Source organism: Oreochromis niloticus, linkage group LG14 (genome assembly GCF_001858045.2).
Source record: "Oreochromis niloticus isolate F11D_XX linkage group LG14, O_niloticus_UMD_NMBU, whole genome shotgun sequence".
In the NCBI taxonomy this organism is placed as follows: Eukaryota; Metazoa; Chordata; class Actinopteri; order Cichliformes; family Cichlidae; genus Oreochromis; species Oreochromis niloticus.
In genome coordinates, this window is record NC_031979.2 from 21,234,226 (window position 1) to 21,246,375 (window position 12,150).

General features: G+C 40.9%; 1 protein-coding gene across 3 annotated transcripts in view; it reads right to left on the bottom strand.

Moving 5' to 3' along the window:
• rsrc1 (arginine/serine-rich coiled-coil 1) overlaps positions 1–12,150 on the bottom strand; it is a 120,957-nt gene that overhangs the window by 3,805 nt on the left and 105,002 nt on the right. For all 3 annotated transcript variants that reach the window (XM_025898480.1, XM_003450817.5, XM_005455791.3), the window contains exon 8: positions 1,971–2,077. In XM_025898480.1, the coding sequence (XP_025754265.1) occupies positions 1,971–2,077 (107 nt within the window). The remainder of the gene's footprint in view (positions 1–1,970; positions 2,078–12,150) is intronic.

Consider the following 12,150-nt stretch of genomic DNA (forward strand, 5'->3'; position numbering starts at 1 on the left):
TTAAATGAATTACCAAAGTTCCAGAAAGGTCCAGAGGACCAAAACAAAAACTTTCACAACTGCAGTTTCAGGATTCCTGCAAACAATGTAAAAAACACTATATAGATTTGAATAAACAGAACATGTCCAGACTATATATGCACAATTGTGTGATAGAAAACAATCATTAAATGCAATATGTCACTTCTCCAGCAGATGGCAGTGAAACCCTGGCCTAATGCAGTATCTCTGAGGAAAGCAGAGTACTGATAAGCATCAGCTTGTATCCTGAATGCAATACATTTATCTGTGCATGTAATAAGGCAGTGTGATATCTTATATATTCATCTGAGGATGTCAGCCAGCTTGTGTCTTGTGTGAGGCATCAAATAAGCAGAAAGACAAGTCCACGTAGGTCTATTAAGCTCTTTTTTTGCTCGTGATTACTGAAGTTTAAAATCTGGAAATATAAAAATATTAAAACACAGCTTTGTGACAGGTGAGCCCTGCCGGTCAAACAGCAACAACACACGCATTTTGTTAATTTTGTTGCAGGTACAGACACATATTAGGACGGAGGCTCTTTACTTAACTTAGATTTTCATCTGTGGAGTCAAAGCTGATAGAAGGAAATGTGACATTTTAAAATACTCTTTCTGTTTACTTAAATCTGTTGTCCTTGTTGTTAAGATGACATGTCAAAATGATTGCGTTGCCAAGTCCATTCATGTTTCAAACACTTCTAATACCAGTCTCAGAGCAAAGGTTTACCCAGCTGGAAAGATCCATTTCACAATAATTTGGCAGGATAAACAAATCCAAGCGAGATCTAAAACATGCCGATTAATAAGCACCATGCCGTGCCAAATATCTGATAGTAAAAGCAGTCATTACATTTTCCAGGGAACAATATGCTGAATTCACATTTTTACTCAATGAAACTTGCTTGAAAGGGGAGAAATATTTCTGATGAGCTACGGGAGCAGATGTTTAAGGTTTCACTGGATTCTCCTCATTAACAGTTAATTATATATCATTAATAAACTCAACTCACAGATACACTACTATAAATAACAAATCCACTTCACAAGAGGGAGTGAAGATATGCCGAAATACATTTCAATTATGGGCAAACATATTTGGAGATTTTGGGACAACATAGTTTAAATGGGTCAATTATCTGTGTATTTAAAAGAACAGTATAGCCAAAATACACCTAAATAATATGAATTATTAAGATCTATCAGTAATACTTGACTCATAATTGCCCCAAAAGAAGAGCTGGTTTAAACTTGAACTAAATTACAACTAAAACCTGAGTGTTCTTAAAAAAGCAACTCATTAAAGAAACATTTTCTTTAGCAATTTAAATAAAATGAAATATTGTTGTTCATCTTTTACAATTGATCCCTGATCCTGGTAAATTTATGTGAAAGGCGCTCAAAACAGAAAGCATACTTTGCATGTGCAACCTGTGCAGCCCGCTGGTGCCAGAGCACGCTGGCTCAGTCCATTTCAAATTGCAACCACACGGGTCTTGACCTTTGTCAGACTCACCAAGCTATGTCACAAAAGTCTGCGCAGGCTTGCTGTCACATGTTGTCGCCTATCTTTTCAAAAGAGCCATGAGCCCCAACAAATCGAATTCCTGCTCCTTTGGAGACACGAACATTTCAATAATGACTTCTGTGTTTTGTCTGCATCTGCACAACCAGAGGGGGGAGAAAGAGACAGAGAGAGGGAGACAGAGGATGGCTGTTGCCTGCTGTGGCTTTTGTGTGGGTGCTGCCGCTTTGGAGGCGGCGGAACAGTGGAGCGTCTGATGAAACCGTCTCAGGTCGGAACAAACGGCGCTGAATGGGAATGTTTGATTTGGTCTGGGCTGTCTCTGGACAGACGGCACAGCATTGCAGAGAGGGAAATTCAATAAGAGACGGAGTGAAAAGCTAGAGACAGTGAGGGGCAGGGAGAGAAAGACAGACAGAACGCACCTTTATTTCATCCCTGGATGATTTGAAAGCCTGAGGAACAAAAGAATCACTCTCGATGGCCTCAATGTCCTTTATCCTTCGCACTTGTTCCTCCAGAGAAGTTCCCTCTGAAACACATGTAACACAGACAGAAGATATGAACAAAAGCACGCACACACATGTACACAGACAGACACGTGTGTGTCAGCCAATCCTTGTCATGTTCTGAAAGGCACCAGATTTCATGTGGATTGGGCTATGGCTCTTTATAATGCCCTTTGACACATACAATATCAGATATCTGATATTCCCCTATTTTAATCTTGGCCTCCATGAAAAAAAGGAGTCTTGGCTTAGCCAAGGGCAAAGAGTTCCTACAAAAGCCAGCGAAAAAAAAAAAAAATACTAACAGGATAATAGCCAGACAGTGAATTACACTCAGATAATGCATTCTAAAATAATCAAAAATATGAACACAAACTCATTGCAATGGAATTTCATTATGGAGACTAAATGTGATTAGGTTTCATACAGTTTTCATGCATCAGAAAGTATTTTGCTCGGGCTTGTCCAATCAAACAAAGAGACACAAAGGGTTTCAATAAATTACTCTTGGATATAAACACACCAGGATTCTGCATATCAGATAATAAAATCATTTCAAGAATTCGAGAGCAGTCTTTGTAGCGTAGGAGGGCAAAAATAGGTGTGCCGGGAAAGTTAGTGACGGGAAAAAAAAAAGAAGAAAAAAAAAAGAGAAAGTCTGAATGCCGCTATTATTCTCTGCCTGTCAATCTTTCTACTGATCAGTCAATATTCATCCCTCTCTCCCCCATCCATCCGTCCTCTCCTGCACTCTCCCATCTCTCTATCTGTCAATCCAGCAGACATCCATGTTTCTCTGCTGCACTGATGTAGGCTGTGTCGTGAAAAGAAGTACACAAATGTGAACACACACACACACAGAACGGGATACAAGTGCTTCCGCATGCATAGGTGTTCGCAAACTTACATACTTACACTTGTGGCTTGCATAAATCTGTCCATACTACACACTCGCTCACACACACTCTCACTTTGTGCATTTGGAGCTAATAGCGGGAATTAATTCAATCCATTAGCAGCTACAGAAAGGGTGTCACAACAGATATTCATGGCCCTGGTGTTTAATGAATAAATGAATATTTGTTCCAGCTTTCACAGCAAAGCATCACACACAATCAAACACACACACATACATACACAGGCAAACACACACACACACACCCTATTAAAGTTCATAATAGCACTCAAACAAACTCGGTTTTGATTTTAATGCAGTGCAGAATTGGACAAGTGAGTGACAAGTGGAATTAAGCCTTCCTATATGACAGACTATCAGCTTGTCATCCTGTGCGGGAAGATGCGAGCATAGACGCACTGCACAGCAGCTCCAAAAATAGTCATTACCTTGACTGGGCTGCTAGATGAAGTCTGAACACTGGCCCAATATCCTCTTCAAGACTGTGGCCTGTCCTTCACACCACTATCACACCACAGCTCACTGCACGAGCATCCGCACGCTCGCATGAAAACTAATGCCTGTGATTGGCCCACAATTAATTCAGCACATTAATTCGCTTTTTTTTAATTACCCCTTCTCTATTGTCCTTTGAGCATGAATGCCCTATATAAACAATCACCACACAAACAGCCACACTGACAAGTATCCGCACACATACACACACTCCATATCTGCTAGCATCTCCTTGGCAGGCCCGTCTGTTGCTGGGCTGTCCGTGCGTGCTGCAGGAATCCATTAAGAGCTCAGACTTTTTGACAAACACATTATTGGTAGATAAAATGACTTCCATATGCTGTTTGTCAGATGTCAGCGGGAAAAGATATGTATTTCATGAGAAAATCCAAAATAATGGACTTTGAGTGCGGGCCTAGCAAGCTCAGAGGCAGACAAAAATCAATACTCTAGCTGGGTGAGCGCACTCTGCAGCTCGGAGAGGTCAAAGTTGATATTTAATATTGACACATTATCTGGCAAATTAATTTAACAGGTCGACTCGATTGTCACCGCATTAGGAACGCGTCTCTGTCAGCGATGAGAGGAGGATGAAGTGAAAGCAGATAGAGAGAAAACAGACGCAGAAAATGAGACGGGAAGGAGAAGGAACAAAAGTAGACACAATTAAATGCGCAGTATGCACTGCGTTAAATTAAGTTATTTCTTTATCTCTCGGTGGCATCTGTCTGGATTCTCAAATGCACTCCAACCATTACTTTGACCGAGGAAATGAAATAAAAATCAGTCAATAAACTTTTCTTATGCATCTGCAGATTTGAATAATGGATAGTGACAAACCAATGTATGTCAGCATGCGTTTGTGTCCTTGCATGATTACATCCACACGTGTGTGTGTGTGTGTGTGTGTGTGTGTGTGTGTGTGTGTGTGTGTGTGTGTGTGGGCGCTCTTAGGAGTCAGAAAACTCACTTGCCGTCTCATTACTGAAATTAGTTAGATAGACAGCGGTGCTGATGAGTGGCTCAGAATCAATAGGCTATTGTTCGCTCTAAATAGCTGTTTGTCCACTTCATTGATTAAGACCCAAAGACGGGGAGAGAAAATCAAACCAGCAAATGGAAGCAGATTTCCGCTCATCTCCTTCAGCCTTGAAGACGAGAGCGCCACGCAGCAGTTGCGCTTCACTGCCAGAAGAGGGGACTCTTCAACAACACATGCCCACATGAGAGCCTAAGCCCTGGGCTATGGCAGCATTGTCTTTGTATACTTGACTTCGGTCTGCTGTTTGTCAATCAGGAACAGCGGAGCTGAATATATTACTGCTGCTGATTAATTCCAGTAATTGACTGACCTAGCGTGTCTGCCAAAGCACCATAGCACTTGTTTTGTAAATAAATAAATAAATAAAAAGGAAAACAAAATGCTTGTTTAATTGCATTGTTGCAAACTGTGGCAAATCTTTGGAATAATATGGCAGGGAAATTAAAGGCGGTTAATGATTTTATTAAAATCAATAGGCCAAAGCAAAGGCAAACCGAGCTCATGTGTTTATGATGGGTAGTAAAATGTGGAAGAGCAATACATGCATTTGTGATCTGCCTAATAAAAAAAAGGCCATTATAAATTTTAATATTTAATCAATGAATAAAGCATTTTAAAAAAGATTCAAATTGACACAAAGTAAATTTTATTCCGGTTTATTTTTTAACAGAACAGTTATTTCCTGTGTATTGGAAACTCCAATCCCTACAAGACGTCTGGATAAACATTTATCCAACTTTTGTATCCCATGCCCGACTTTCAGATGTGCACGTACACGTGCTTGCACATCACAGCATCTCTCAGTGTCCCAGGTTTCAATAATGCGCCTCTCTCTCCTCTGCCCCCCTGCACCGCACTAAAGATGTGTAATTCAATGCTCAATTTAGGCCTGTCTCGGTGGAGATTTTTTTGCCTGCTAATTGATAGAAATTAAGCCATTAATCAAGCCACTAGCCATCATTCAACCCAGGGAAGATGAATACAAACTTTCATAATAACCACCTTCCCCATTTTAGCCCTCATTAGCATTAATTTTTAATGTAATTATGCTATTCTTTTACACTGAGCTCATAAATTACTGCTCTTTTGTTGCTGGCTGGCCTTGTAAAATCCAAAGTAATGCTTTGTAGTCTGATCTTTAAGGCAATTACTGGCTTCTTCACTCTTTTATCTCCCTGCATTTCCAATAACCTGCTCTCTAATGATTTATCTCCGCTGCACCCCCCTCCCTCCCCACCATCATCCCCTTCCTCGCTCTTTCTCTCGCTCTGCACCAGCGGCCAAATGCCCAGCTGCCAGCCTCCGCCTCCAATCCCCCATCCGCCCACATTCTCCCCATCTCTTTTCAGCAGCCCCAGATACATTTGGGGATGCACAAAAACACATGCACGGATGCTTGCCTCCGCCAGCTTAACTGTATTAATGCACCACACTCACACGTGTATGAGGACATCCAGACAGTGTGTGTGTGTGTGTGTGTGTGTGTGTGTGTGTGTGCAGAACAACTTTGTTTACTATCTCCTTAAAGTAATTTTCCATCTCACCCTTCATTAGTATATATCCAGCTCCAGCAATGGCGACAACACCCAGGGAATGCCAAGGTAAGAGACTGCCGCTGCATCTCTCTCTCTCCCGGCTGGTCTCCTGTGGGTCTTACCTGTAGGCTAACTGCTCTTGTTTATGTAACCCCTGAGCTGAGCAAACTCACACATGATCACATGCACGCACACAGGCACACACTTGCCGAGCTTGGCATCAAACAGCTGAGTTAAGCTTAGCAGGGCTGTGTGCTGGGGGCGATAGAGGGGCTCCGGTCTGGCCCTGTTCTCAGCAGCAGCATCCTGGCTGCATCAAAGTCTTTACTGTATGATTCTCCGGGCCCAAACAACAGGCTGCTCCGATGCATGACTGGGAATTGGACTAAATAACAACAACAGGAAAAAAATAAATAACCAAAAGGTTACTTATTAAAATCGTCGGCACAAATTGACTGTCTGGAAGACGTTTTGCTTTGCGGATGGGGATGTCGGTGTTGCTGCTAATGAGATATTTTGTCCTGTCCTGCTCGGGACCAGAAGCACAGAGTCAGACCTATTGTTTCACTTACGGATGGAAAGCAAAACAAGCAGCTTAGGTTATTAAAAAAGGTGTCCTGTGTGGGCCTTGGTTGGGTAATACTTTTAGACTGTATCGATTACAGAACGCTGACAGGTTCTTATGTTAGCCCTGGAAATGTATCAAGTGGCTAATGAGCAGCTATTAGACCCATCGATTTGCTGATTTCAATTGATAGCTAGCAGGCCAAAGCTGCACGTCAATATTTGCATAACTAATACCCTGCAGCTTAAGGCACCAAAGAAAAGAGAGAACTCTATGAGTAAGGAGGACAGAAAAGAAAGACAGAACAAGAGAAATGAAGAGACATACTGAAAGTGAGAAAGCGTGGAAATGAGGATAATGAGAAATGACAAAAATAGATCAGCAACATCCTCTGTGTGAATTTGTTGATTATAAGGCAGCAGACCACCAAATGTGGTGTTACAACAATGACAAAATGTGATGCCTGTCTGATGCCTGTGGCGGCCTGGGGTCAACAGGTTAAAAAAAAAAAAAAAGGAAAATTGTGACACTGAGCCAGATGTCCCGAGTCTGTCCCTGGGGGTGTGTGCGTATATGTATATATGAGTTTGTAAGTGAGCAGGGAGATGTCCACTGACAGAGCAGGTGGCTAAGCTAGTCTAATGTGGTTTCCCATGAGACCACACACACAAAATGCAGTCACTCATATGTTACCCCCCACCACCCCCTTTCAAAAAAGCCACATGTCTTTATAAACCCATGTCCTCCAACAATGCGCCATCCACCACAGTACAAACACAGGCCAAGTGATCCCCTGCGGTGCTCAACTTGTTATCAGTGTCGACCGGTCTCTGTGGAGTTTTCTGTCCTGTCAGCTCCTGTCACAGTCATCAAGAGCCTGTCACACATCACTAATACTCGGCTGTCTGACTAAAACCACCCTGATAGAAACACTAAGGTGAAACTTAGCAAACCATATATGATTGTTTTCTTTGGATCAAACAGCATCGAATAAAATTTGACCTTGGCATTACATGTGATATGTTTATATGATCTTACGTGATATCTATTTGGCACGAGGAAATGAAGAGCAGCTGGTGACTGAGTGTCTCTCTTTCTCACACACACACACGCACACACTTTGTAGCGTCTCCTGCTGATAGTGATCTCCCACTCTCCAGTCAATAAAGGTCTGAATGATGAATTAAAGACCCAAACAACCTGCTAATGACAGGATGACATGGCAGCCACGCGCCACGCTTGGCTATCTCCTTCCACATCTCCATTCCTCCCTCTGTACTCACCCTTCTCTCCTCTGCCATTCAACCCCCATTCTGCTCATCTATCCTCTCAACTTCCTTTCCTCAACTGACCCGGCTGTCTATATAATGTACTGTATAATCCTGCTGCTACGATTAATTTTATGTGTTTAGCCTCTTTTGGTGGCCTCTGCCTATAATGAAAAAGACAGTCAATCATGCTGCGATGCGCATAGACTTTAATTATAAGGAATGATGTTGTATCTACTTGTTTAATTCTAGAATTAAGTGACAGTTCATAAAAACCTACACAGTGTTTGTTTTTATGTGTGTATGTGATTTTGCCTTCAGAGCTGCTTACCAAGAAAATATCCTCTACACCACTACACCACCACTGTATGGATACCAGAAGATAGGATGGCTCCATTCTGACCCTACCATCCAAGAAATTCAAGAGATCATTTTTGCCAAGCAAGTGTGAACTGGAGCTTTAGTTTGATCTTCTCATCTGACAGGAGTGGCACCCAGCATAGTCATCTGCTGCTGTAGCGCATCTGCATCGAGGTTCAAGACGTTGTGCATTCAGAGATGCTCTCTTACACACCACACTTGTAACGATTTGAGTTATTGCTGCATTTTCTTACAGAGAACTGCTGCTGACTAGATATTTTCTCTTAAGTCACTTAAATCACCTTTCTTCCTCACTTTGATGCTCAGCAGGTGATCTTGCTGAAGTTCCTATATGCATCAAGTTCCTGCCATGTGATTGGCTGATTATATATTTGTGCTAATATCAAAGTGGTTATTCAGTGTATGTTTGTACATGTATGTCATGAAATCCCAATATCATTTAAAACATGTTGATAACCAAAAAAAAATGCTTTGAGAAAAGTAGAAAGGTGTTAAATTAATACCCCTCCATTAACAATTTTTCTGAGAATTCATAATATTAATTAAAAACATCACATAAAAATATCTCAATCATAAAAAATACTTAAATTTCCTTCAGCAACTCAACTTTAATTGGAGAATTAGAGGAGAATGTTTATTTATTGTTGACATTACACCTTTCCCTCTCGGGGTTGTAACATTTATTTTTTAAGACAGATTTTTAAAAAGTGTGCTAATATGTTAGCTATTTATCTGAAATACCTAATCAAGTCCTGCAGGTTCCTGCTGACCTGACTGTGCTGGTACAAACAAAGTGCGATAACTAAAACCAGGTGAGTGCTTTTCTCTTGTTGTGTGTGTGCGTGTTAGTGAGGGAAAAAAAATAGTGTGAGTGTTAGTCGATGTTCTGAGTCTGGGCAGCATCACAGAATCTCATTAAATAGTGAAGCTTTCACAGGCTGACTGGTGAAATCTTCAAGATCACCGCCACTTTCTCTGTTGTCAGTCCCATATGGGGGGGGATTGGTGGCATTCCTAAAAATTTTGTCTCCCCATATTCAATCAGTTTATCACAGAATTTAGGACTATGCCGCTTGTATGGACTTTGCTATTTTAGGGATATTGTCAGCATAGGGCACCAAAGGATTTCCCAAGAAACTCAGGGATGTAGTTAGTGAGGAAAAATGACTTTAAGACAATACTGGGATGAAAATGCATTCAACAAACACTGTATCTCTACTGAATACAGAACAGGAGGACATGTAAATATAATTAAATACATATATACATATATATATATATATATATATATATATACATATATGTAGAGAGAGATGAAGGTATGTATACTTTAAATATATTTCAAATGTTTTTCATTTCTTACTTTTCAGTAACCGTGAGTAGAATAATTGCCAATCCATCTGTGAGTCTCAAGCGCTTTATTAAGCACAGTGCTGTTTTAGTGTGATTAGAAATACAGAGTCCCGCCCTGCCCTTTACCAGAAATAACAAGGATTTGACTGCATTAACTTGATTTTAAACTAGAATGTGTGTGTGTGCATGTGTGTGTGTGTGTCGAAAAAAGTGCAGCGCTCTCCATTTTTCAATCCCAGGCTGGTCAGCAGCTCTTTTATGAACAACTCTATAATTACAGAAACACCAAGCAACTAATTACTTAATTGGAGCAAGGTCTTTAAAATGAAAGTGATGTAATCAGAATCCTGGAAACAGACTCAAACACTGGTACATGACCACATGACCACACACACACGCGTGCGCACACACAGACACGCACATGTGACCTACACTGTTCTTGACATGTAGCCATCAAGCAAGCAGCTCTTTTCCCTTAGTTGAGTTGTAATGGAGTCTCCCTTTGAGTCTGCTGGCTATAACTCTGTGTGTGTGTGTGTGTGTGTGTGTGTGTGTGTGTGTGTGTCACAGGAAAAGGGACAGGGTCCTGTTTGTGTGGTCTGCTACAAACTATATTAGTAAAGGTCATGGCAGTGTGTGTATGTGTGTGTGAGTGTGTCTGAGTAGCAATTAATTAGGCAAATGTCCTCCTACCTCCTCCTCTCTTGACCTCAGTTGTAGACTAATAACCTTGGCACTGTGTAGAGCATTACTCTCCTTTATTCCACATTATTGGAGGGAATCATGCAAAATAACTAAACAAAAGTGACATTATCATTTCGAAGTACATCCCAAACCCCTCGCTGTGTATGACTCTCTCTAATTATCTAAATTAAAGGAAGGAAATGCATGAATAGTTTTCTGACTCTAGTGTCTAGTCAATTCGAGATTTCTATAAACAGATACCTGCATATGACCAATTTTAATTTGACTGAAAGCTTTCTCATTTCTCTTTGTAGTCCGAGTAGTATTTACCAATTCGTGTCTCAGTGGGATTTAGGAACATGCAAGCAAATGGTCTCTTAGCTTTTTTAATTTATCTACATTTATATTCAGACATTTAGACACACACTGTGCAGCAAGTCTTGGCACAGACAGCAGTTATCTGTTGTGTAGATATCTGCTGGATACACTGGAAACCCCACAACACTGGTCACAGACAGACACAAAAGCAGTCTGTTGTCCTGATTAAGTCAATCCTAACATGTTTAATACCTGTCAGCTATATAGTGTGAGTAAGGGGTTAGAGAGACACTTTCCCTGTATTATCTACAGTGCACCCAGCTCCATGTCTCACCAGTCTAAAGCTGTCCTGATGCTAATGGGGAAAAATGTCGCTAAATGAACTACAGGAGCAGACTATCACCAAACCACGCCACTGTGTTTTTCTCGTAGTCTTAAAGACCAATATAATAATAATAATCAAAATATTAATATGTTCCAAACACCGTCCTGGTGCATGATTGATTATAGCCAATGGCAACTAAAGGGCTTGTCAAAAAATAATGAAAAAACTGTTAAAAATAGGAATTTCAAGAGGTCAGTAAAGCTCCTGTTTCAACTGTTTCATTAAAGTATTAAACATAAATGTTGACCTGGCCGGCACGCATTATTAGCAACTGCCTGATAGCCACATTAGCTTTCTGCTCAGTTAAGGTAGCAGCTATGGCTAATAATAAAATGACAACAAATAATGTAGGAGCTAGGTAGCACAGCTTATGTATGTAATGTTAATTTAAAAGGATAACACAATTATCTGGGCCTAAATTATTTGTGTTTCTCTTCAAGTCCCAGACTGAATCTAAGAAAAGTCTCCCAGCAGCTACAGACAGTACGATCGATGCAAAGTGCCTTAACCCTGCATTCTATCTGAAGAACACCAGATGGCGCTAGCTGTGGTTACAAAAAGATTTCCTATCATAGAGAAATCGGGGGGGGGGGGCAAAAACCTTTCAGCCTTGACCTCTATAAACACTCTCCAGCTGAGTTTATGGTCTCAGTCATTGATGGTGCGTTCCTGAGTAAGGGGGAATTTCCAAGTTAACAGTCGGAATTTGAATCTGGAATGCCCCCTCAACTCGGAGATAAATAAAAGACAGCCAGAAATCAATATTAAAAATGACTGCCGAATTACAAACACAGCCTCTCCCCTCGCTAGCAGCTGCAACCTCCCCAGCAACCGCCGACTTAACAATCCAATATGGCGACAGTGTTCGCAAATACCAGTAAAACTGTAAAACTTATGTTTCCTGCCACTGTTGTGCATTTGTGACTCACAAATTAAGCACTGATCAGGGTCTATCCATGAATGTGTTTGCATGCACACCAAAACAAGTATTATGCTGTATTTCCTGTGATACCTGAATGGCTGCTTAAGAACGAAAATAAATCCTGTTTTTCCTTGTTTTTTCTTTTTCGGGAATGGCATCACTCCTTACTTCCAAGCTCAGAGTTCAGAGGCATCTGAACATTATTTTAGGTTACGCTGAATATAAAATTCTT